This window comes from Anomaloglossus baeobatrachus, chromosome 1 (genome assembly GCF_048569485.1).
Source record: "Anomaloglossus baeobatrachus isolate aAnoBae1 chromosome 1, aAnoBae1.hap1, whole genome shotgun sequence".
Lineage (NCBI taxonomy): Eukaryota > Metazoa > Chordata > Amphibia > Anura > Aromobatidae > Anomaloglossus > Anomaloglossus baeobatrachus.
Window position 1 is genome coordinate 881,055,619 of NC_134353.1, and position 27,510 is coordinate 881,083,128.

Below are 27,510 nucleotides of genomic sequence, written 5' to 3' on the forward strand. Positions count from 1 at the left end.
AATGTGCATGGTCAAGAACAGGTAAGAGGGGAATACCAGCATACAGGCAGAATAAACCACACCGCAGTGCTAAACAAATACGTATAATACTTGTCCTTACCCGAGTCCCTCATGTAGTGAATCTCATCAAAAATGACCCAGGCCACTTCTCTCATGACCTCCGAGCCTCGGTACAACATGCTGCGCAAAATCTGTAAAAGAAAATGAAGACATGAATTATTCCTCATACATAGTAATAACAAAACCAATAAAACAACATTGTGATGTCTATAGAAAACATCGTCCTTCTGAGTCATTATTTCTTATCTTGTATATATATTCCTTTGGATACCTGCAAGTAAAAGGACGCCCAACCACAATTCTACAGTCCCTTTAATGTCCTTCCTGACAGATCCCCACTTTCAGATCTGACAAGTGTTCCTTTAAGTGTTAAAGGTAATCTGTCAAGTGATTTTATAGTACAAAACTAAGGATTTCCTAGAAGAGGATTTGGGCAGCCCATTCAGGATCAGTAACTTTTATTGCTCTACCTTATTCTGTTATCTTACTGTAAGCCTTGGTGACTTCAGGGTCCAACAAGTCAAGCATATGTAAATGAATACTGAATATGCTCTGCTCCCCAGCAGTGATAGTAAAAATCTCTCTCATTCACTATCATTGATGCCACCACAGGGGAGGTGGGCGTGGGAGCAGAGCATATTCAGTTTGGTTTTACATATGCTTGACTAGCTGGCAGGCAATACTGAATTCTCAGGGGCTTTCAGCAAGATAACAGGGTAAGGTAGAGCAATAAAAGTTATTGATCCTGAAAGGGCTGCCCAAGCCCTATTCCAGGATACCATTAGTTTTGAACTAGAAAATCATCTGACAGATTCCCTTTCATAACTAACACTTTTACATATTCTGGCAATACAGAGAATGTTTTATTCGTGACAAATTTGAGTCAATATTTTTACAAATAAAACGCAAAACATCTGAAATTTGCAGACATTGGGAGTCACAAACAGGGAATCGGAACATCTGAAATATGCTGTCCAGGAAAGAGCCGCATAACTCTGATGAGATCCAGATTGTGCAAAGATCATTCCAGAGGATGAGATGGAGACTGGAATAACGATAGAAGAACGATATCCTCGTTAAAGTGGAAACCGGAAACCAATGTGGTAAGAAAGGATAGCACAGGGCGTAAAACTGTGTCCTGGTGGAGAATGAGGAACGGAGAACAACAACATAAAGCTGAGCGTTCTGAAACTCGTCTGATGGAGGGAATCACCACCAAGAAGGCAACTTTCCAAGAGAGCAAAAGAGAATTCTCCAGAATGTTTTTCACCCATTCCTTTGAACCCATTCAGAACCAAATTGAGATTCCATGGATCAACAGGAGATTTAACAGGGGGCACAGAGTGAGCTATGGCCTGTAGAAAGGTCCTGATCTGGGAGTGGGAAGCCCGATTCGTTTGGAAAAGAATACAGAGTGCAAGGCCCTGGCCCTGAAGGGAGCTAAGGGACAACCCGGAATCAAGGCCAGAATTTAAGAAGAAAAAAAAATAAAAAAAGGCCTTCCATGTGCAACGATAGAAACGGGAGGAAGAAGACTTTCTACCCTTAATTATGGTCTGAATGACCTGATCAGAAAACCCACTGCCTTTAAAATTGTGGATTTAACAGCCACGCCATTACATTAAGAAACTGAATTCTGATGGAAGAGGGGACCCAGGGAAAGAAAATCTGGACATTTTGGAAGCTTTCAAGGAAGGGACTTGGTTCTTCGTGTACCAGGTTCTTCTCCTTCCACCTTGACCTTCTTGATGACTCTGGGAGTCAGAGGCAGATTGGGAAAGAGATATGAAAGGGGCATACTGGATCTAAGGAATTGCAGAGCATTGAAGACGAGCTTGAGACAGAAGGTCCTAACCAAGGAAGGAGATAAGAGAAATATGGCTCAGAGTTCCAGAATGTTGATGGGAAAATACAAATTCTTGAACTTTCCAGCGACCCTGAACGGTCTAAATCCGAAACACAGACCCCTAGCCGAGAAGGCAGGCATCTGTAGTCAGGATCTTCCAGCATATCGGGAGGAATGATCTCCTGCGGTGAATGACGGGAGAGTGTTGCCACCAGCTGAACCCCTCCACGATCAGCCAATCTTGCGCTTTCCATTCTTTGTTCGCCATTTTTCTTCTGAGACACGTAACATTTTTATTTTTCTGTCAAGATTGCCATATGAAGGCTCGTTTTTTGCAGAACGAGCTGTACTTTTAAATGAAACCAAGAGTTTTACCATATAGTGTACTGGAAAAAAAGCAATAAAATTTAAAATGCGGAAAAATTGGAAAAAAAAGCGCAATTTATTAAAAGTGCGATATTGTTTTTGAGATATTTTATTCACAGTGTTCACCTTATGGTGTGATGCGTCAGATTGGTGCGAGTTCGTAGACGCCAAACATTTATAGGTTTATTTTTATCTAAGGGGTTATAAAAAAAAGTCAGAAGTTTGTCCGAAAAAAGTGGCGTACATTTTGCGCCATCTTCCGCAACCCGTAGGGTTTTCATTTTTTGGGATCTGTGGCTCAGTGATGGCTTATTTTTTGCGTCTCGAGCTGACGTTTTTAATGGTACCAGTTTTGCGCAGATGCTACGTTTTGATCGCCTGTTATTGCATTTTGCAAATTTGTGGAGACCAAAAAGAAGGGAATTTTGTTTACTTACCGTAAATTCCTTTTCTTCTAGCTCCAATTGGGAGACCCAGACAATTGGGTGTACAGCTACTGCCTCCGGAGGCCACACAAAGCATTACACTTAAAAGTGTAAGGCCCCTCCCCTTCTGCCTATACACCCCCCGTGGGATCACGGGCTCCTCAGTTTTAGTGCAAAAGCAAGAAGGAGGAAAGCCAATAACTGGTTTAAGAACAAATTCAATCCGAAGGAACATCGGAGAACCGAAACCATTCAACATGAACAACATGTGTACCCGAAAAAACAAAAATCCCTAAGCAACAGGGCGGGTGCTGGGTCTCCCAATTGGAGCTAGAAGAAAAGGAATTTACGGTAAGTAAACAAAATTCCCTTCTTCTTTATCGCTCCTAATTGGGAGACCCAGACAATTGGGACGTCCAAAAGCAGTCCCTGGGTGGGTATAATAACCCCTCGAGATAGGACCGTAAAAACAGCCCTTCCCTACAGGTGGGCAGCCGCCGCCTGAAGGACTTGTCTACCTAGGCTGGCGTCCGCCGAAGCGTAGGTATGCACCTGATAATGCTTGGTAAAAGTGTGCAGACTCGACCAGGTAGCCGCCTGGCACACCTGCTGAGCCGTAGCCTGGTGCCGTAATGCCCAGGACGCACCCACGGCTCTGGTAGAATGGGCCTTCAGCCCTGAGGGAACCGGAAGCCCAGCAGACCGGTAGGCTTCAAGAATTGGTTCCTTGATCCACCGAGCCAGGGTGGATTTGGAAGCTTGCGACCCTTTACGCTGACCAGCGACAAGGACAAAGAGTGCATCCGAGCGGCGCAGGGGCGCCGTGCGGGAAATGTAGATCCTGAGCGCTCTCACCAGATCCAACAAATGCAAATCTTTTTCACATTGATGAACTGGATGAGGGCACAAAGAAGGCAAGGAGATATCCTGATTGAGATGAAACGGGGATACCACCTTAGGGAGAAACTCCGGAATCGGGCGCAGAACCACCTTGTCCTGGTGAATCACCAGGAAGGGAGATTTGCATGACAGCGCTGCTAGCTCGGACACTCTCCGGAGAGACGTGACCGCTACTAGAAAAGCCACTTTCTGTGAAAGGCGAGAAAGGGAAACATCCCTCATAGGCTCGAAAGGCGGCTTCTGAAGAACAATTAGAACCCTGTTCAGATCCCAGGGCTCTAACGGCCGCTTGTAAGGAGGGACGATATGACAGACCCCTTGCAGGAACGTGCGAACCTGAGGAAGTCGCGCTAGGCGCTTCTGAAAAAATACAGATAGCGCTGAGACTTGTCCCTTGAGGGAGCTGAGCGACAAACCTTTTTCCAAACCGGATTGCAGGAAGGAAAGAAAAGTAGGCAATGCAAATGGCCAGGGAAAAACTCCCTGAGCAGAGCACCAAGATAAGAAAATTTTCCACGTCCTGTGGTATATCTTGGCGGAGGTAGGTTTTCTAGCCTGTCTCATGGTGGCAATGACCTCTTGAGACAATCCTGAACACGCTAGGATCCAGGACTCAATGGCCACACAGTCAGGTTCAGGGCCGCAGAATTCTGATGGAAAAACGGCCCTTGAGACAGCAAGTCTGGTCGGTCTGGTAGTGCCCACGGTTGGCTTACCGCGAGGTGCCACAGATCCGGGTACCACGACCTCCTTGGCCAGTCTGGAGCGACGAGGATGGCGCGGCGGCAGTCGGACCTGATCTTGCGCAGCACTCTGGGCAACAGAGCCAGAGGTGGAAACACATAAGGAAGCCGGAACTGCGACCAATCTTGAACTAAGGCGTCTGCCGCCAGAGCTCGGTGATCGTGAGACCGTGCCATGAAAACTGGGACCTTGTTGTTGTGTCGAGACGCCATTAGGTCGACGTCCGGCATCCCCCAGCGGCGACAGATCTCCTGAAACACGTCCGGGTGAAGAGACCATTCCCCTGCGTCCATACCCTGGCGACTGAGGAAGTCTGCTTCCCAGTTGTCCACGCCTGGGATGTGAACTGCGGATATGGTGGAAGCCGTGTCTTCCACCCACGTCAGAATCCGCCGGACTTCCTGGAAGGCTTGCCGACTGCGAGTTCCTCCTTGGTGGTTGATGTATGCCACCGCTGTGGAGTTGTCCGACTGAATACGGATCTGCTTGCCTTCCAGCCACTGCCGGAAGGCTTGTAGGGCAAGATACACTGCTCTGATCTCCAGAACGTTTATCTGAAGGGTGGACTCTTGCTGAGTCCACGTACCTTGAGCCCTGTGGTGGAGAAAGACTGCTCCCCACCCTGACAGACTCGCATCTGTCGTCACCACCGCCCAGGATGGGGGTAGGAAGGATTTCCCTTTCGACAATGAGGTGGGAAGCAGCCACCATCGAAGAGAATCCTTGGCCGCCTGAGAAAGGGAGACGTTCCTGTCGAGGGACTTCGACTTCCCGTCCCATTGGCGGAGAATGTCCCATTGCAGTGGACGCAGATGAAACTGCGCGAAAGGGACTGCCTCTATTGCTGCAACCATCTTCCCTAGGAAGTGCATGAGGCGTCTCAAGGGGTGTGACTGGCCTTGAAGGAGAGATTGCACCCCTGTCTGTAGTGAACGCTGTTTGACAAGCGGAAGCTTCACTATCGCTGAGAGAGTATGAAACTCCATGCCAAGATATGTTATCGACTGGGTCGGGGTTAGATTTGACTTGGAAAAGTTGATGATCCACCCGAAACCCTGGAGGGTCTCCAGTGCAACGTTCAGGCTGTGTTGGCATGCCTCTTGAGAAGGCGCCTTGACAAGCAGATCGTCTAAGTAAGGGATCACAGAGTGTCCCTGAGAGTGCAGGACTGCAACTACAGCTGCCATGACTTTGGTGAAGACCCGTGGGGCTGTCGCCAGACCAAAAAGGCAGGGCTACGAACTGAAGGTGTTCGTCTCCTATAACGAAGCGTAGAAAACGCTGATGCTCTGGAGCAATCGGTACGTGGAGATAAGCATCCTTGATGTCTATTGATGCTAGGAAATCTCCTTGAGACATTGCGGCGATGACGGAGCGGAGGGATTCCATCCGGAACCGTCTGGTTCTCACGTGGTTGTTGAGAAGTTTTAGGTCCAGAACGGGACGGAAAGACCCGTCCTTTTTTGGTACCACAAACAAATTGGAGTAAAAACCGTGACCTTGCTCTTGAAGAGGAACAGGGATCACCACTCCTTCCGCCTTTAGAGTGCACACCGCCTGCAGAAGAGCATCGGCTCGGTCGGGAGGCGGAGACGTTCTGAAGAATCGAGTTGGAGGACGAGAACTGAACTCTATCCTGTACCCGTGAGACAGAATGTCTCTCACCCAACGGTCTTGGACCTGTGGCAGCCAAATGTCGCCAAAGCGGGAGAGCCTGCCACCGACCGAGGATGCGGAGAGAGGAGGCCGAAAGTCATGAGGAAGCCGCCTTGGTAGCGGGTCTTCCGGCTGTCTTTTTTGGGCGTGACTGAGCCCGCCAAGAATCTGAACTCCTCTGATCCTTTTGAGTCCTTTTGGACGAGGAGAACTGGGACCTGCCCGAGCCTCGAAAGGACCGAAACCCCGACTGTCCCCTCCTCTGTTGGGGCTTGTTTTGTCTGGGCTGAGGTAAGGATGAATCCTTACCCTTGGACTGTTTAATGATTTCATCCAAACGCTCACCAAACAGTCTGTCACCAGAAACTGGCAAACTGGTTAAGCATTTTTTGGAAGCAGAATCTGCTTTCCATTCCCTTAACCACAAGGCTCTGCGTAAAACCACGGAGTTGGCGGATGCCACTGCCGTACGGCTCGTAGAGTCCAGAACCGCATTAATCGCGTAAGACGCAAATGCAGACATTTGAGAGGTTAAGGATGCCACCTGCGGAACAGATGTACGTGTGACCGTGTCAATCTGTGTAAGACCAGCTGAAATAGCTTGGAGTGCCCATACGGCTGCGAATGCAGGAGCAAACGACGCGCCGATAGCTTCATAGATGGATTTCAACCAGAGCTCCATCTGTCTGTCAGTGGCATCTTTAAGAGCAGCCCCATCCTCCACTGCAACTATGGATCTAGCCGCAAGCCTGGAGATTGGAGGATCCACCTTGGGACACTGGGTCCAGCTCTTGATCACGTCAGGGGGAAAGGGATAACGTGTATCCTTAAGCCGTTTGGAGAAACGCTTATCTGGATAAGCGTGGTGTTTCTGGACTGACTCTCTAAAGTCAGAGTGGTCCAGAAAAGTACTTAATTTACGCTTGGGATACCTGAAATGGAATTTCTCCTGCTGTGAAGCTGACTCCTCCACTGGAGGGGCTGGGGGAGAAATATCCAACATTTTATTGATGGACGCGATAAGATCATTCACTATGGCGTCACCATCAGGTGTATCCAGATTGAGAGCGGTCTCAGGATCAGAATCCTGATCAGCTACCTCCGCCTCATCACACAGAGAATCCTCCTGCTGGGACCCTGACCAGTGTGATGAAGTAGAGGGCCGCTCATAGCGAGCTCGCTTAGGCTGTCTGGGACTGTCGTCCGTGTCAGAGCCGTCACCCTGGGATGCATGGGACACCCCCGGAGCCCGGAGCTGTTCCAACTGAGGGGGACCAGGGAGCAATGAATCAACAGTGCCCATGGTCTGAGTTACTGGTCTAGACTGCAAAGTTTCTAGAATCTTAGTCATAGTCACAGACATTCTATCAGCAAAAATTGCAAACTCTGTCCCCGTCACCTGGACAGTATTCACAGGTGGTTCTCCCTGGGTCACCTCCAGCAGGGGCCCCGGCCGAGCAAGTGCCACAGGGGCCGAGCACTGCACACAATGGGGGTCAGTGGAACCTGCCGGTAGAGTAGCCTCACATGCGGTACAAGCAGCATAGAAAGCCTGTGCCTTGGCACCCTTGCTTTTTGCGGATGACATGCTGTTGTCTCCTCTGAGCAATCTAGGAGGGTATATAGCCAAGAATCACCAGCGACCGTACAGTGCAATGTATAGCATGCAAGCATAAAAATACAATTGTACACTTCGGCACTAGTGGGGTCAGCACCAAAGGTGCCGCTTACCGCCCGCTAAAAGCGGGCGTGTGGTCGCCAGAATCCCGTGCCTGGGTCTCCCAGAACTTGTCTCCCCTCTCCAGCTCAGACTGCATTCAGGAATGGCTGCCGGCGTTCTGTGAAGAGGGGCGGACCGTGGGCGTGCCTCAGACAAAGTGCGGGAAACTGGCGTCCCCCTGTGCTCAATGTGAGGGCTGGAGTATGTAAAGCAGACTCCAGCCCTCGGCGCTGACGTTTTGTACAGCGTCCCGCCCTTCCCCTGACTGGCAGGCCTGGGGGCGGGAACGAAGTGAAACTAGGCCGCAAAAGCCGGGGACTCTAGTAATAAGCGCGGCCGTCAAATATGCACGGCCAGCGCGGAGGTCCCCGGCGCACCACAAGTCCCAGCCGCGCCGCAGTGTAAACTGCCAGCAGCGGCCGGCGCGGCAGTTCCCAACACAATAACTCCCTCAGCAAGCTGTGGAAGTGTGGCACAAGCGCGCAGCGCTGTTGTCCCCGGCGCACTAACACACCCAGCAATGCTGCAGTGTGCGCGCGGTCTGTACGGGGACACAGAGTACCTTGACGTAGCAGGGCCTGTCCCTGACGATACTCCGCTCCATATCCAGCAGATTCCCCAGGGGCTGTGGATGGAGCACGGTCCCTTGTGCCTGGAGACCGGTAAAATCCCACTTCACCCAGAGCCCTAAGGGGGATGGGGAAGGATGCAGCATGTGGGCTCCAGCCTCCGTACCCGCAATGGGTACCTCAACCTTAACAAACACCGCCGACAAAAGTGGGGTGAGAAGGGAGCATGCTGGGGACCCTAGTATGGGTCCTCTTTTCTTCCATCCGACATAGTCAGCAGCTGCTGCTGACTAAACAGTGGAGCTATGCGTGGATGTCTGACCTCCTTCGCACAAAGCTTGAAAACTGAGGAGCCCGTGATCCCACGGGGGGTGTATAGGCAGAAGGGGAGGGGCCTTACACTTTTAAGTGTAATGCTTTGTGTGGCCTCCGGAGGCAGTAGCTATACACCCAATTGTCTGGGTCTCCCAATTAGGTGCGATAAAGAAACGTAATTTTGGCGTTTGGAATTTTTTTGCTGCTACACCATGTACCGATCAGATTAATTGATTTTATATTTTGATAGATCGGGCATTTCTGAACTCTGCAATACCAAATGTGTGTATATTTTTTTAACCCTTTAATTTTCAATGGGGCAAAAGGGAGGCGATTTGAACCTTTAGGTGTTTTTATTTAACTTTTTTTTTTTTTAATTATTTTACTAGGTTCCCTAGGGGACTAAACAATCAGCAGTCTGATCGCTCATTCATTTCTCCTGATCAGAGATGCATCGCTAAGACCGGGAGAAATGATCATCTCTTGTAACAAGCAGCACACGGCTGTTTGTTTACAGGACCTTTGTCATGTGAACACAGGAGTAAATCACATGACCCTGTGCTACCATGACAACCACGTTACGTGACTTCCGGGATCGGCCTGTAAGTAAAGTTTCAGCGCGATCGCAGTTATAATGGCGCTGTCACTTATTGACTGCGCCATTTAAGGGGTTAAAAGGCACGGGTGGAACGCAATTCCGCTTATGGCTAGCAGGCACACATATCAGCTGTATAAATCAGCTGAGATTTGCGCCGATCTCCCCTGGCGGCCGGCAGCAGCCGGGGAAGATTCACACTATGACCGCTAGGACGTAATTTTACCGACTGCGGACATTAAGGACTGCTTGACCTGGGGAAGAAGTAGGATGAGTTGGTCCAGAGATGATGCTGTCCTGTCCCATCGAGAAAGCAGGGCAAGGTGAAGAGGACTGGTGTAAAACTGTGCAGTGTGTGGCTACCATCTTCCCCAAAACGGTCATGCAGAAGAGAAGCGACCATGGTTGTGAGAGCATATCCCCTGTAACATGTAACGGGGCACAACCTTTCCTTCTGGAAAGAAGACTCTTGCCTATTCAATATCAAATAGCATTGTTTGTAAAACCAGAACCTGGCCCAAGATCAGAGATGACTTTGATCTGTTGATGATCCAGCCAATGTGAGTTAGGGTGTCTAGAGTAATTTGGAGACTCTTGAAACCGGCTCATAAAGAGGGAGCCTTGATCAAAAGGTCATCCAGGTAAGGGATGACTACAATACCCTGGCTCGGAGAATTGCCATAACCTTGGTGAAGACCCTAGGAGCCGTGGCTAGGCCAAAGGAAAAAGCTGTGAAATGAAAATGAGAATCTTCGATTGTACCAGTGAGAAATCTCTGGTTTGCCAGAAAGATGGAAATGTGAAGGTACGCATCCTTAACCCCTTCACGACCGCGGGCAGTAAAATTACGTCCTATTTTAACGTGACTTAACGACCAGGGACGTAATTTTACTGCCTAAACTTCATTTGATTGCCGTGGCCATAGCAACGGCTTTCAAATGATGTCCCCTGCTGTTTCTTACAGCAGGGGACCTTTGCTTGACCCCAGGGGGGGTGGCATCGCCACCCCCTATCGACGATCGATGTGATTGGCTGTTCAAATCTGAACCGCCAACCACATCGATCGCACTAATTTCGGCAAAAATAATGCCCGAATTAGTGCGATCCTGTGAGATCCAGCTATGAGATGCCGCAGCTGCTGCAGCATATCATAGGTGGACCTCAAACATGCCGCCCCCAGCCCCTGCATCACTGATTGGAGCGATCGTGCTATGACGCGCAATCGCTCCAATCAGTGTGCAGTGGGGCGGTCTGATCTGCCGGTGGCCGCCCTCCCCAGGCCTGTACTGCTCAGGGGACCCTCCCCCAACATGGCTGCAGCGTGGAGTGGCTGGTACTTTTGGTACCACGCCACCGCTGCTGCCGCCGCAGACGCCGCCTCTGCTGTCACCGCGCCAGCTCCAAAGGTAAGTATTGTGCTCCGGCGATGGCCCCTGCGCGCTCCCGTGAAGGCCCCTGCGCGCTCCCGTGAAGGCCCCTGCCCGTGCCCCCCCCGATCTGCCCCCCTACGCCCCGATCTGCCCCCCGGCATCCCGATCTCCTCCCCACGCGATCTGCCTGCCTCCTCTGTCATCTGCTTCCAAGGTTCCTTCCTTCTGCCTTTGCTTCTCCGCCCCCTCTGCTCTCCCTCTAACCCCCCCCCATCTGCCCCCCCCTCTCCCCATCCCCCCCCCCCTGCCCCCCCCGACGTCCTCTTACCTGCCTTCAGGGGTCGTCCGAGGTCTTCACTGGCCCGATCACATCTGCCTCCATCTGGGTCCTTCTGCTGATCTGTCCAACGTCCTGCCTGCTGCTGGTGTAAAGCTGTCTATCTCACTGCCTTCTTGTTCCTCTGCAACTCTTCTGGTCAGTGATCCTCTTGGTACTGTGAGTATAACTTTTTTTTTTTTTTTTTTTTTATTGTATCTTGTCCATTTTTACACTTCATCTGTCCGTGCGTCCCGCCAAGCGCTGATCAGGGATGCAGATAACGGATCGGCATCCCTGCTCAATTTTTGGCGTGACTTTTTTCCGTATTCCCAACGCTTTTTGTATCGCATCCGTCCGTGCGTCCCGCCGAGCGCTGATCAGGGATGCAGATAACGGATCGGCATCCCTGCTCAATTTTTGGCGTGACTTTTTTCCGTATTCCCGACGCTTTTTGTATCGCGTCCGACCGTGCGTCCCGCCGAGCGCTGATCAGGGATGCAGATAACGGATCGGCATCCCTGCTCAATTTTTGGCGTGACTTTTTTCCGTATTCGCGACAATTTTTGTATGGCATCCGTCTGTGCGTCCCGCCGAGCGCTGATCAGGGATGCACATAACATATCTGCATCCATGGTCAATTTTTGGCGTGACTTTTTTCCGTATTCCCAACGCTTTTTGTATCGCATCCGTCCGTGCGTCCCGCCGAGCGCTGATCAGGGATGCAGATAACGGATCGGCATCCCTGCTCAATTTTTGGCGTGACTTTTTTCCGTATTCCCGACGCTTTTTGTATCGCGTCCGACCGTGCGTCCCGCCGAGCGCTGATCAGGGATGCAGATAACGGATCGGCATCCCTGCTCAATTTTTGGCGTGACTTTTTTCCGTATTCCCGACGCTTTTTGTATCGCATCCGTCCGTGCGTCCCGCCGAGCGCTGATCAGGGATGCAGATAACGGATCGGCATCCCTGCTCAATTTTTGGCGTGACTTTTTTCCGTATTCGCGACAATTTTTGTATGGCATCCGTCTGTGCGTCCCGCCGAGCGCTGATCAGGGATGCACATAACATATCTGCATCCATGGTCAATTTTTGGCGTGACTTTTTTTTTTATGTATCCCCGACGCTTTTTTTATCGCATCCGACCGTGCGTCCTGCAGCGACCGATCAGTGCACTGCGTCTGTGCGTTTGAAAAGTCAAATGGCGCTCCTTCTCTTCTGAGCCCCGCCATGCGCCCAAACAATTACTTTCCACCACATATGAGGTATCTGCGTACTCAGGAGAAAATGCACAATACGTTTTATGGTGCATTTTTTCCTGATAGCCTTGTGAAAAAAAAAGCTACCTAGTTGAAGCAACCGTTTTGTGGTAAAAGAAGGGAATTTTGTTTACTTACCGTAAATTCCTTTTCTTCTAGCTCCAATTGGGAGACCCAGACAATTGGGTGTATAGCTATTGCCTCTGGAGGCCACACAAAGTATTACACTTAAAAGTGTAAGGCCCCTCCCCTTCTGGCTATACACCCCCAGTGGGATCACTGGCTCACCAGTTTTAGTGCCAAAGCAAGAAGGAGGAAAGCCAATAACTGGTTTAAAGACCAATTCAATCCGAGGAAACATCGGAGAACTGAACCATACCACATGAACAACATGTGTACCCGAAAAAACAGAAAAACCCCGAGAAAACAGGGCGGGTGCTGGGTCTCCCAATTGGAGCTAGAAGAAAAGGAATTTACGGTAAGTAAACAAAATTCCCTTCTTCTTTGTCGCTCCATTGGGAGACCCAGACAATTGGGATGTCCAAAAGCAATCCCTGGGTGGGTAAAAGAATACCTCATGATAGGGCCGTCAAACGGCCCTCTCCTACAGGTGGCCAACCGCCGCCTGAATGACTTATCTACCTAGGCTGGCGTCTGCCGAAGCGTAGGTATGCATCTGATAATGCTTGGTAAAAGTAAGTAGACTCGACCAGGTGGGTGCCTGACACACCTGCTGAGCCGTAGCCTGGTGCCGTAATGCCCAGGATGCACCCACGGCTCTGGTAGAATGGGCCTTCGGCCTTGAGAGAACCAGAAGCCCAGTAGAACTGTAGGTTTCAAGAATTGGTTCCTCGAGCCCCCGAGCAAGGGTGGATCTGGAAGCTTGCGACTGTTTACGCCGACCAGCGACAAGGACAAAGAGTGCATCCGGGTGGCGCAGGAGCGCCATGCGGGAAGTAGAACCTGAGTGCTCTCACCAGAACCAACAGATGCAAATCTTTCTGAAATTGATGGACTGGACGAGGACACAAAGAAGGTGAGGTGATATCCTGATTGATATGAAAATGGGATACCACCTTAGGGAGAAATTCCGGAACCGGACGCAGAACTACCCTGTCCTGGTGAAGGACCAGGAAGGGAGTTTGTATGAGAGCGTTGCTAGCTCGGAAACTCTCCTAAGAGACGAGACCGTTACTAGAAGGCCACTTCCCGTGAAAAACGGGAAGGGAGACATCCTTCAAAGGCTCGAAAGGCGGCATCTGGAGAGCAATTAGAACCTTGTTCAGATCTCAGGGCTCTAACGGCCGCTTGTACGGAGTGCTGAGAAGACAAACTCCCCGTAGGAACGTGCGTACCTGAGGAAGTCGTCGTTTCTGAAAAAATACAGATAGCGCTGAGACTTGTCCCTAAAGGGAACTGAGCGACAACCCATTTTCCTACCTAGATTGCAGGAAGGAAGGAAACATAGACGATGCAACCGGCCAGGGAGAAACACCCTGCGCCGAGCACCGAGATAAGAACATCTTCCACGTCCTGTGGTCAATCTTGGCGGACGTTGGTATGCTAGCCTGTCTCATGGTGGCAACCACGTCCTGAGGTAATCCTGACGACACTAGGTTCCAGGACTCAATGCCACACCATCCGGTTGAGGGCCGTAGAATTCAAATGGAAGAATGGCCCTTGAGACAGCCAGTCTGATTGGTCTGGTAGTGCCCCCGGTTAGCCTACCGTGAGGCACCACAGAACCGAGTACCACAACATCCTCGGCCAATTTGTAGCGACGAGGATGGCGCGGCCGCAGTCGGTCTTGATCTAGCGCAGTACTCTGGGCAACAATGCCAGAGGTGGCACCTAAGGTAGCTGGAACTGCGACCAATGCTGAACTAAGACGTTTGCCGCCAGAGCTCGATGATTGTGAAACCGTGCCATGAAGCTGGCACATTGTTGTTGTGCCGTGACGCCATTAGATCGACGTCCGGCCTCTGTCAGCGGCGCCAGATCTCCTGAAACCCGTCCGGGTGAGGAGACCATACTCTTTCGGCCACACCTCAGCGACTTAGGAAGTCAGCTTCCTAGTTTCCACACTTGGGATGTGAATTGTGGATATGGTGGATGCCGTGTCTTCCACCCACATCAGAACCTGCCGGACTTCCTGGAAGGCTTGCCGGTTGCGCGTTCTTCCTTGGTGGTTGATGTATGCCACCGCTGTGGAGCTGTCCGACTGAAGTCGGATATGCTTGCTTTCCAGCCGCTGTTGGAAGGATTGTAGGGCAAGATACACTGCTCTGTGGTCAAGAACATTGATCTGAAGAGTGGACTCTTGCTGAGTCCACGTACCCTGAGCGCTGTAGTGGAGAAAAACTGCTCCCCACCCTGATAGACTCGCGTCTGTCGTAACTATCGCCCAGGACGGGGATAGGAAGGACCTTCTTTTTGACCAAGAGGTGAGAAGAAGCCACCACCGTAGAGATTCCTTGGCCGCCTGAGAAAGAACGACGACTCTGTTGAGGGACGTCGACTCCTCGTCCCATTGGCGGAGAATGTCCCATTGTAGTGGACGCAGTAAAACTGCGCGAACGGAACTGCCTCCATTGCTACCATCTTACGTAGGAAGTGCATGAGGCGTCTCAATGTGTGCGACTGGTTCTTAAAGAAGAGCTTGCAGCCCGTAGTGAAAGCTGTTTGTCTAGCGGCAGCTTCACTATCGCTGAGAGAGTAAGAAACTCTATGCCTAGATATGTTATCGATAGGGTCGGGGTCGGATCTGACTTTAAAAAGTTGATGATCCACCCAAAACTCTAGAGAGTCTCCAGCGCAACGTTCGGGCAGTGTTGGCATGTTTCCTAAGAGAGTGCCTTGACAAGTAGATCGTCTAAATACGGGACCACAGAGTGACCCTGAGAGTGCAGGACTGTGACTACTGCTGCCCTGACCTTGGCGAAGACCAGTTGGACTGTCGCTAGCCGGAAGGTAGAGCTACGAACAGAGGGTGTTCGTCTCCTATAACGAAGCGTAGAAACGCTAGTGCTCTGGATCAATCGGCACATGTGGATAAGCATCCTTGATGCCTAATGATGCTAGGAAATATCCTTGGGACCTTGAGGCGATGACATGGCGGAGGGATTCCATCCGGAACCGCCTGGTGTCCACGAGCTTGCTGAGCATTTTTAGATCCAGAACGGGACGGAACGGCCCGTTGTTATAGGTACCGCAAAGAATTTGGGGTAAAAACCGTGACCTTGTTCCTGAAGAGGAACGGGGGTCATCACTCTTTCTGCCTATAGAGTGCACCCTATTTGCAGAAGAGCAGCGGCCCGGCCGGGAGGTGGAGAAATTCTGAAGAATCGAGTTGGAGGACGAGAAGTGAGCTCTATCCTGTACCCGTGAGACAGAATGTCTCACACTCAATGGTAGCTAAATATCGCCAAGGCGGGAGAGCCTGCTACCGACCGAGGCCGCAAGTCATGAGGAAGCCGCCTTGGAAGCGGGTTTTCAGACTGTCGCTTTTTTGGGCGAGACTGAGCCCGCTAAGAATCTTAGCTCCTCTGATCCTTTTGAGTCCACATTGGACGAGGAAAAATGGGACCTGCCCGAGGCTCGAAAAGGCCGAAAACCCCGACTGCCTCCTGCTCTGTTGGGGTTTGTTGTGTCCGGGCTGAGGAAAGGATGAATCCTTACCCCTGGACTGTTTGATGGTTACATCCAACGCTCACCAAACAGTCGGTCAGCAGAAAAAGGCAACTGGTTAGGCAACCTTTTTTGGAAGCAGAATCTGCCTTCCATTCACTTAACGAGCAGACCAGGCTCTGCTTAAAAACACGGAGTAGCGGAGGCTACCGCCGCACGGTTCGCAGAGTCCAGGACAACCTGAATCGCGTAAGAAACAAATGCAGACATTTGAGAGGTTAAGGATGCCACCTGCGGCACAGATGTACGTGTAACCGTGTCAATCTGTGTAAGACAAGCTGAAATAGCTTGGAGTGCCCCAAGGGAGAGAATGCCGGAGCCAACGGTGCGCCGACAGCCTCATAGATGGCTTTCGACCAGAGATCCATCTGTCTGTCAGTGGCATCTTTGAGTTTGCAGTTCCATCTCCCACTGCAACTATGGATCTAGCTACAAGCCTGGAGATTGGAGGATGCCGCTCGGGACATTGGGTCCAGTCCTTGACCAAGTCAGGGGACAGGGATAACGTGTATCCTAAGCCGTTTGGAGAAGCGCATATCTGGATAAGCGTGGTGTTCCTGGACTGCCTCTCTGAAGGCAGAGTGGTCCAGAAAAATACGTGAAGCTGACTCCTCCACTGGAGGAGCTGTGAGAAATAACCCACATTCTATAGATGGACGCTATAAGATTATTTACTATGGCGTCACAATCAGGTGTATCCAGATTGAGAGCGGTCTCAGGATCAGAATCCTGAGCCGCTACTTCCGCCTCATTACACAGCGAGTCCTTCTGTTAGGACCCTGATGAAACCGAGGCCGCTCATAGCGAGCCCACTTAGGCTGTCTGGGACTGACGTCCGTGCAGAGCCGTGACTCTGGGATGCGTGTGACATTCCCGGAGCTGTTAGTTATTCACACTGAGGGGGGCCATGGATCAATGATTCAACAGTGCCCATATTGTGAGAGACATGTCCGGACTGCTAGGCTTCTAGTATCATAGCCATAGTCTCAGAAAAACTGTCAGTAAATACTGCAGACACCGTCCTCATCCCCTGGCCATTAGTGCATACAATGGGAGTCTATGTACCTGCCGGCCGTATAGCCGTACATGCTGTACCAGCTGTATAGAAAAACATGTGGTTCTGCACCTTTGTTTTACACAGAGAATATGCTGATAACTCCTCCGCATAATCCAGGAGGGTATATACAACGTGCGACCAAACAGTGCAATGTATATAGTACAAGCATATCTATAAGTGCACTTCTGCACTAGTGGGGTTAGCACCACAGGTGCTGCTTAACGCCTGTTACAGCGATTGTGTGACTATCAGAATGCCAGGGTCTTCCACACTTGTCTCTGTATCTTACAGAAACTGACACTAATGGCTGCCGGTGTCCTTGTAGAGAAGGAAGCCGTGGGCGTGCCTGAGAAAGTGCGGGAATCCGGATTCACAGTGCACACAGTGAGAGGGGTGGAGTATGCAAAACATACTCCAGCTCTCAGCTCTGCTCTATGCAGCGTCACGCCCCTACCCTGACTGTCAGGGCTGTGGGCGGTAACGAAGGGAGACTAGGCCCAGAAGCCGGGGACTCGAGTTAACAGTCCCCGGCGCACCACAAGTGCCAGCCGCGCCGCAGTTCCAGCGGCCGGCGCGACCAATTCATAGAAGTGGCCAGCGTCCCGCCCCTCTCCTGACTGGCAGGTCTGGGGGCGGGAACGAACGGAAGCAGGCCGCAAAAGCCGGGGACTCTAGTTATCAGCGCGGCCGCCGTAAAAGCGCGGGCCGCGCTGAAGTCCCCGGCGCACCACAAGTGCCAGCCGCGCCGCTGCCAGCGGCCGGCGCGACCGATTCCTGGAAGTGGCCAGCGTCCCGCCCCTCTCCTGACTGGCAGGTCTGGGGGCGGGAACGAACGGAAGCAGGCCGCAAAAGCCGGGGACTCTAGTTATCAGCGCGGCCGCCGTAAAAGCGCAGGCCGCGCTGAAGTCCCCGGCGCACTACAAGTGCCAGCCGCGCCGCAGTCCCAGCGGCCGGCGCGACCAATTCCCATAAGTGAGCCTGCTTCAGCAAAGCTGAATGAGGCCATGGCACAGGCGCCGCAGCGCTGATGTCCCCCGGCGCACTACAACACCCAGCATGCTGCGGTGTGAGCGCCAAATGCACGGGGACACAGAGTACCTTGAGGAAGCAGGGCCATGTCCCTGATGTACTCCGCTCCATCCAGCATCTTCTCCAGGGGCTGTAGATGGAGCACGGTCTCAGTGCCTGGAGACCGGTAAATCCCACTTCACCCAGAGCCCTGTAAAAAGGGATGGGGAAGGAATCAGCATGTGGGCTCCTGCCGCCGTACCCGCAATGGGTACCTCAACCTTACAAACACCTCCGACCTACAGTGGGGTGAGAAGGGAGCATGCTGGGGACACTATATGTGTCCTCTTTTCTTCCATCCGACATAGTCAGCAGCTGCTGCTGACTAAAAAGTGGAGCTATGCGTGGATGTGTTGCCTCCTTCGCACAAAGCACAAAACTGGTGAGCCAGTGATCCCACTGGGGGTGTATAGCCAGAAGGGGAGGGGCCTTACACTTTTAAGTGTAATACTTTGTGTGGCCTCCAGAGGCAATAGCTATACACCCAATTGTCTGGGTCTCCCAATGGAGCGACAAAGAAAAAATTTTTTTCTTTTCACGGCTCAACGCTATAAACTTCTGTGAAGCCCCCAGGTGTTCAAAGTGCTCACCAAACATCTAGAAAAATTATTTGAGGGCTCTAGTTTCCAAAATGGTGTCACTTGTGGGGGAGCTCCACTGTTTAGGCACCATAGGGGGTCTCCAAACGTGACATGGCGTCCGCTAATGATTCCAACCAATTTTGCTGTCAAATGGCGCTCCTTCTCTTCTGAGCCCCGCCATGCGCCCAAACAATTACTTTCCACCACATATGATGTATCTGCGTACTCAGGAGAAAATGCACAATACATTTTATGGTGCATTTTTTCCTGTTACCCTTGTGAAAAAAAAAGCTACCTAATTGAAGCAACCGTTTTGTGGTAAAAAAATTTTTTTTTCTTTTCACGGCTCAACGCTATAAACTTCTGTGAAGCCCCCAGGTGTTCAAAGTGCTCACCAAACATCTAGAAAAATTATTTGAGGGCTCTAGTTTCCAAAATGGGGTCACTTGTGGGGGAGCTCCATTGTTTAGGCACCTCAGGGGGTCTTCAAACCTGACATGGCGTCCGCTAATGAGTGCAGCTAATTTTGCATTTAAATGGCGCTCCTTGCCTTCCGAGCACTGCCGTGTGTCCAAACATTTGATTTCCACCACATATGAGGTATCTGCGTACTCAGGAGAAAATGGACAATACATTTTATGTTGCATTTTTTCCCGATACCCTTGTGAAAAAAAAAGCTACCTAGTTGAAGCAACAGTTTTGTGGTAAAAAAAAATTTTTTTCTTTTCACGGCTCAACGTTATAAACTTCTGTGAAGCCCCCAGGTGTTCAAAGTGCTCATCAAACATCTAGAAAAAATATTTGAGGGCTCTAGTTTCCAAAATGGGGTCACTTGTGGGGGAGCTCCATTGTTTAGGCACCTCAGGGGGTCTTCAAACCCGACATGGCGTCCGCTAATTAGTGCAGCTAATTTTGCGTTCAAAAATTCAAATGGCGCTCCTTGCATTCCAAGCACTGCCGTGTGTCCAAACATTTGATTTCCACCACATATGAGGTATCTGCGTACTCAGGAGAAAATGGACAATACATTTTATGTTGCATTTTTTCCCGATACCCTTGTGAAAAAAAAAGCTACCTAGTTGAAGCAACAGTTTTGTGGTAAAAAAATTTTTTTTTCTTTTCACGGCTCAACGTTATAAACTTCTGTGAAGCCCCCAGGTGTTCAAAGTGCTCATCAAACATCTAGAAAAAATATTTGAGGGCTCTAGTTTCCAAAATGGGGTCACTTGTGGGGGAGCTCCATTGTTTAGGCACCTCAGGGGGTCTTCAAACCCGACATGGCGTCCGCTAATGAGTGCAGCTAATTTTGCGTTCAAAAATTCAAATGGCGCTCCTTCCCTTCCGAGCTCCGCTGTGCACCCAAACAATTGATTTTTACCACATATGGGGTATCGGCGTACTCAGGAGAAAATGCACAATAAATTGTAGGGTGCACTTTCTCTTTTCTCCCTTGTGAAAATGAAAATTTTATGGCTAAAGTAACATTTTTGTGTTAAAAAGTAAAATTTTCATTTTTTCCTTCCACATTGCTTTGGTTCCTGTGAAGCACCTAAAGGGTTAATAAACTTTTTGGATGTGGTTTTGAGCAGAGTGAGGGGTGCAGTTTTTAGAATGGGGTCACTTTTGGGTATTTTCTGTCACCTCGGTCTCTCAAAGTCACCTCAAATGTGATGTGGTCCCTAAAAAAAATTATTTTCTAAATTTTGTTGGAAAAATGAGAAATTGCTGATGAACTTTGACCCCTTCTAACTTCCTAACGAAAAAAAAATTTGTTTCGAAAATTGCGCTGATGTAAAGTAGACAAGTGGGAAATGTTATTTAGTAACTATTTTGTGTGACATATTTCTCAGATTTATGGGCATAAATTTTCAAAGTTTGAAAATTGCGAAATTTTCAAAATTTTCGCCAAATTTCCTAAATTTTCACAAATAAACGCAAAAAATATCGGCCTAAATTTACCACTGACATGAAGTACAATATGTCACGAAAAAACAATCTCAGAATCGCCAGGATCCGTTGAAGCGTTCCAGAGTTATAACCTGTCAAAGTGACACTGGTCAGAATTGCAAAAAATGGCCCGGTCATTAGGGTGTTTTAGTGGCCGGGGGTGAAGGGGTTAATATCCACTGAAGAGAGGAACTCTGCTGGTTCCATCACAGTGCGAAGGGATTCCATTCTGAAATGCCATAGGCAGAGGGGCTTCAGGAGTTTGAGATCTAGGATGGGTCGACAGCTTTGGGACCACAAACAGGTTGGAATGAAAACCTGAGAAGTGCTTGTGAGATGGGACTGGGACGATGACGTCTGATTGGCGAAGAGATGGCCTTGAAAAACCCAGGAATCAATGAGGAGTTCCACGGTGCTGAATGCGTACCACATGACTCTAAACACTAACCTCAGTGGTCATCACCAGGCAGGACGCTGTTGGATTGATGGTGACGTCTCCAGTCATTAAACCGACATCCTGGAACTCTTCATACATCTCTCGGTATTTCTGATTACTCAGAGCTTTGATTGGGCTGGTGAAAATAACCCTTTGTTTTTCACGGAGAGCGAGAGCGATAGCATATCTGTTAGAGAGAGAAAAAGAAAACAGGAGATAAGAACATGGCCTCCAAAAATAATGCAAATTGTCTCTTCAGAGAGAAGGAACTCTAGCGCCACCTGTTGGAAGTAACAATCCTAAAACGCAATATCGTCCTTTTAACGAGCCTTGCCATATGACTTGGGATAAAAGCCAAATCAGAATCTCAATTTGCAAACATTGTTTCAACGTGTTGCCCCTCATCAGTGCAAAGTATGAGATGTGATTTAGCTGTATGACAGGCTTGTGTTTCTCCTCATCACTGTCCCCAAGAAATAACGATCCCACTTAGATCCAAATAAGACATACAGTTAGGTCCAGAAATATTTGGACAGTGACACAAGTTTTGTTATTTTAGCTGTTTACAAAAACATGTTCAGAAATACAATTATATATATAATATGGGCTGAAAGTGCACACTCCCAGCTGCAATATGAGAGTTTTCACATCCAAATCGGAGAAAGGGTTTAGGAATCATAGCTCTGTAATGCATAGCCTCCTCTTTTTCAAGGGACCAAAAGTAATTGGACAAGGGACTCTAAGGACTGCAATTAACTCTGAAGGTGTCTACCTCGTTAACCTGTAATCAATGAAGTAGTTAAAAGGTCTGGGGTTGATTACAGGTGTGTGGTTTTGCATTTGGAAGCTGTTGCTGTGACCAGACAACATGCGGTCTAAGGAACTCTCAATTGAGGTGAAGCAGAACATCCTGAGGCTGAAGAAAAAGAAAAAATCCATCAGAGAGATAGCAGACATGCTTGGAGTAGCAAAATCAACAGTCGGGTACATTCTGAGAAAAAGGGAATTGACTGGTGAGCTTGGGAACTCAAAAAGGCCTGGGCGTCCATGGATGACAACAGTGGTGGATGATCGCCGCATACGTTCTTTGGTGAAGAAGAACCCGTTCACAACATCAACTGAAGTCCAGAAGACTCTCAGTGAAGTAGGTGTATCTGTCTCTAAGTCAACTGTAAAGAGAAGACTCCATGAAAGTAAATACAAAGGGTTCACATCTAGATGCAAACCATTCATCAATTCCAAAAATAGACAGGCCAGAGTTAAATTTGCTGAAAAACACCTCATGAAGCCAGCTCAGTTCTGGAAAAGTATTCTATGGACAGATGAGACAAAGATCAACCTGTACCAGAATGATGAGAAGAAAGGGAACGGCACATGATCCAAGGCACACCACATCCTCTGTAAAACATGGTGGAGGCAACGTGATGGCATGGGCATGCATGGCTTTCAATGGCACTGGGTCACTTGTGTTTATTGATGACATAACAGCAGACAAGAGTAGCCGGATGAATTCTGAAGTGTACCGGGATATACTTTCAGCCCAGATTCAGCCAAATGCCGCAAAGTTGATCGGACAGCGCTTCATAGTACAGATGGACAATGACCCCAAGCATACAGCCAAAGCTACCCAGGAGTTCATGAGTGCAAAAAAGTGGAACATTCTGCAATGGCCAAGTCAATCACCAGATCTTAACCCAATTGAGCATGCATTTCACTTGCTCAAATCCAGAGTTAAGACGGAAAGACCCACAAACAAGCAAGACCTGAAGGCTGCGGCTGTAAAGGCCTAGCAAAGCATTAAGAAGGAGGAAACCCAGCGTTTGGTGATGTCCATGGGTTCCAGACTTAAGGCAGTGATTGCCTCCAAAGGATTCGCAACAAAATATTGAAAATAAAAATATTTTGTTTGGGTTTGGTTTATTTGTCCAATTACTTTTGACCTCCTAAAATGTGGAGTGTTTGTAAAGAAATGTGTACAATTCCTACAATTTCTATCAGATATTTTTGTTCAAACCTTCAAATTAAACGTTACAATCTGCACTTGAATTCTGTTGTAGAGATTTAATTTCAAATCCAATGTGGTGGCATGCAGAGCCCAACTCGCGAAAATTGTGTCACTGTCCAAATATTTCTGGACCTAACTGTATATCATGCCATAATAACAGTAATAATAGGTTGTATGGGGTTTCACTTTGAAGCCATATCTGTGGTATATACCATCAATGTGTGATTGGGCCTACTACTGTGAGACCACCACTAATCACCCATGACAATTGGTTGCCACACTCAGTGACACAGATGGCTCATTTACAGTTTCACTAGCCACAAGCCCACTGTTCATAGACTGGCTCAAGTGAATGGGATTTGGCTGCAATATCCAAGACCAATAAGCAAGACCCCATGCACGAGAGCAGCAAAGTGTCTGGTAAAATCCAATGCAGTGAAGCGCAAGAGTCCACCGAGCACTGCGCCTCCTTCATGATCAGTGGGGGGGAGGGTGTACCGACTAATGCATTAAAACTAAATACAAAAGAAAATAATCTTAAAATATGAAAACAACATGTTATAACTACATAGTGTTAAAAGTGTACATACTCCGCACACACGGTTTTTCCAGCTGATGTATGAGCAGACACCAGGACCGACTGATTGTTATCGATGCAGAGAATGGCTTCTTTCTGAAAGGCGTCCAGGATGAACGGATATTCCTGAAAATACAGAAGAGACTGAGCGACACAAAGGTAAAGAACATGTTGCACTGAGCAATGTAAAAAAAGAGAATTTTGTTTACTTACCGTAAATTCTTTTTCTTATAGTTCCGACATGGGAGACCCAAACCATGGGTGTATAGCTACTGCCTCCGGAGGACACACAAAGTACTACACTAAAAGTGTAGCTCCTCCCTCCGAGCATATACACTCCCCGGATGACAAATCCAACCAGTTTAGTGCCAAAGCTGAAGGAGGACATCCACCCATAAGTAGAGATAGAGTAAAACCCGGAATAACCGGAACTTCTGTCTACAACAACAGCCGGTGAAAACACACGGAACAAGAAAGCTGCCAACAGGCAACAGGGAGGGTGCTGGGTCTCCCATGTCGGAACTATAAGAAAAAGAATTTACGGTAAGTAAACAAAATTCTCTTTTTCTTTATCGTTCCTTATGGGAGACCCAAACCATGGGACGTCTCAAAGCAGTCCATGGGTGGGAAATAAACAGAAACTGAGAAGTAGGCGAAACCTAACTTCACAAATGGGCGACAGCCGTCCGAAGGATGCGTCTGCCCAAGCTCGCATCTGCCGAAGCATGAGCATGCACTTGGTAGTGCTTCGAAAGGGTGTGCAGACTAGACCAAGTGGCAGCCTGACAGACCTGCTGAGCCGTAGCCCAAGAGGCACCGACAGCTCTGGTCGAGTGCGCCTTAATCCCCGGCGGGGGAGGCACCTGAGAACATTGGTAGGCATCGGATATGGCCGACCTAATCCAATGAGCTAGGGTCGGTTTAGAAGCCGAGAGACCCTTGCGCTGACGTGTGGTCAGCACACAAAGAGAGGTGCACCGCCTAAGAAACAGCGGTGCGTGACACATAGATCCGGAGCGTCCGCACCAAATCTAAAGCATGCAACGCTTTCTCAAAGCGATGCACAGGGGCCGAACAAAGGGAAGACAATGAAATGTCCTGGTTAAGGTGGAAAGGAGACACCACCTTAGGGAGAAGGCCCGGAGATGGACGGAGAACCACCTTGTCTTGGTGAAAAAAAAAACAAAAAGGGTGACTCCGAAGAGAGCACAGTCAAATAAGAGACTCTCCTGAAAGAAATTATGGCCACCAGAAAGACCACTTTCTGTGAAAGACTAAACAACGAAACCTCCCTAAGAGGCTCAAGGGGGAGTTTCTGTAAGGCCATGAGGACCAGAGTAAGGTCTCAGGGATCCAGAGACCGCCGGTAAGGCGGAATGATGTGAGATGCGCCCTGCATGAAGGTGCGCACCTGGGCCAGTCGGGCGATATGCCGCTGGAACAACGCTGACAGAGCCGAGACCTGTCCCTTGAGGGAATGAGGGACAGACCTAGCTGCAGGCCGGACTGTAGAAAGGACAGAATGGTCGGCAAGGAAAAAACGGCCAAGGAGCATGGCCGGAAGAACGACACCAGGACAGGAAAATTCTCCAAGTCCTGAGGTAAATCCTGGCCGAGGAAGACTTCCGAGCCTGAGTCATAGTGAAGATGACCTCGGAAGGAATGCCTGAAGCCGTAAGGATTCAGGGCTCAAGAGCCACGCCGTCAATCTGAGAGCCGCAGAATTGTTGTGGAAAACGGACCCTCTGAGAGAACGTCTGGCCGGTCCGGGAGATGCCACAGCACCTCTACGAACAGACGGAGCAGGTTTGGGAACCAAGCTCGCCTGGGGCGATGAGTACGACCCGACGGCCCTCCATTTTGATCTTGCGCAGGACTCTGGGCAAGAGAGCTAGAGGGGGAAACACGTAGGCCAGACGGAACTGGGACCAATCTGGAACCAGCGCGTCCGCTGCCAAGGCCTGAGGATCGTGGGAGCGAGCCACGTAAACCAGGACCTTGTTGTTGTGCCGGGATGCCATTAGATCCACTTCCGGAGTGCCCCGCCTGCTAAATTGACCGGAACACTGCCGGATGCAGGGCTCACCCGCCGCTGTCCACGGTTTGACGGCTGAGATAATCTGCCTCCCAGTTTTCTGCGCCTGGGATGTGGACTGCGGATATGGTGGACTCGGAGTCCTCCGTCCACTGAAGGATATGTGCAACTTCCAACATTGCTAGGCGGCTGCGAGTCCAAGGACTACAGCCCTGATTTCTAGCACATTGATCGAGAGGGCTGATTCGGACGGAGTCCAAGTGCCCTGTGCTCGGTGGTGGAGAAACACTGCTCCCCAGCCGGATAGACCGGCATCCGTGGTGAGAATCACCCATGACGGGGCCAGAAAGGAGCGTCCCTGGTACAGAGAGAGGGGCCGAAGCCACCACTTAAAGAGAGCTCCTGGTCTGTGGCGACAGAGGCACCAGCCCGTGCAAGGAAGAAGTCCCTTGTCCCAACAGCGGAAAATGTCCAGCTGCAGGGGACGCAGATGGAACTGGCAAGGGGAACCGCTTCTATTGACGCCACCATTTGACCCAGCACCTGCATGAGGTGCCTGATGGAATGACGGCGGAGCCTCAGCAGAGAGCGAACCGCCAGATGAAGAGACTGCTGTTTGACTAAGGGCAGCTTCACAAGTGCCAGCAGAGTCCCGAATTGAATCCCTAGGTACGTAAGTTCCTGGGTCGGGGTCAGAGTGGACTTGCAAGCGTGGCGAGAGTGAGCGAGACACTCCGCTGACAGTCTGCACTGGATGAAGCCCTGACTAGAAGGGCATCCAGGTAAGGAATCACTACCAACCCCTGGAGGAGCAGAACCGCAACTGGTGAATACACGAGGGGCCGTGGCTAACCCAAGGGGAGAGCCACGATTGGAAATGTTCCTCTCCGATTACAAAACGTAGCCAACGCTGGTGTGAAACTGCGAATGGCACATGCAGAGAGACATCTCTGATGTCGATGGATGCTAAGAAATCTCCTTGGGTCATTGACTGATCGCAGAGATTTCATGCAAAATTGCCGCACCTGAACATGCTTGTTGAGAAGCTTGAGATCCAGGTCGGAAAGCACCGTCCTTTTCGGGGACTAGGAAGAGATTTGAGTAGAAATCTCAGAACCGTTCCCAGTCGGGAACTGGTACAATTACTCCATTGGCCTGCAAGAATGCCACGGCCTGTGAGAAGGCGGCGGCCTTGGAGCAGGGGGGAGTTGTCAGAAAAAAAAAAAATCTGTTTGGCGGCTGGATAGAATTCTGTTCTGTAGCCGTGGGAGAGGGTAACCCACACCCACTGATCGAAGACGTGTTGCAACCACACGTCGCCCAAGAGGGAGAGCCTGCCACCGACCAAGGACGTTACTGGCGCGGCCACATAATCAAGAGGAGGCTGCCCTGGTGGCAGCAGCTCCTGCCGACTTAGGACGCGGCTTCATGCGCCAGTTGGTTTACGGACCTTGGCTGAGTTAGAGGACGAGGCCGAGGGCTTAGAGGACGACCAGTTAGAGGAAACGAAAGGAACGAAACCTCGACTGGTTCCTGCCCTGGAAGGTTTCCTGGGTTGTGGCATGGAAGTACTCTTCCTGCCAAAAGCTTCCTTAATAATTTCATCCAGTTGTTCACCGAATAGACTGGTCCCAGCAAAAGGGAGTCCAGCAAGGAACTTCTTAAGAAGCATCTGCCTTCCACTCTCGAAGCCACAGGAACCTGCGGATAGCGAGGGAAGTAGCCGAGGCCACCGCAGTGCGGTGACAGTCTCCAGCTATAGGATGAAAAGACTGAAGCCTGGAAGTTAAGGCAACCAATTCGGACATAAAGGCCCTGGTGAGGGAATGCATCTCCTCCCGAGAAGCAGAGATGGCTTTGAGAGCCCGCACTGCTGCAAAAGATGGGGAGAACGAAGCCCCTGCCGCCTCATATATAGATTTGGCCAGAAGGACAACCTGGCGGACAGTGGGATCCTCAGAGAGGTGCCGTCAGCC

General features: G+C 50.0%; 1 protein-coding gene across 1 annotated transcript in view; it reads right to left on the minus strand.

Moving 5' to 3' along the window:
* Nucleotides 1-27,510, minus strand: part of MTREX (Mtr4 exosome RNA helicase) — a 243,536-nt gene that overhangs the window by 147,825 nt on the left and 68,201 nt on the right. Inside the window, exons 5-7 of the mRNA XM_075326525.1 lie at nucleotides 23,513-23,625; nucleotides 20,930-21,104; nucleotides 101-191 (exon numbers count right to left, since the gene is read on the minus strand). Coding sequence (XP_075182640.1) covers nucleotides 101-191; nucleotides 20,930-21,104; nucleotides 23,513-23,625 — 379 coding nt within the window. The remainder of the gene's footprint in view (nucleotides 1-100; nucleotides 192-20,929; nucleotides 21,105-23,512; nucleotides 23,626-27,510) is intronic.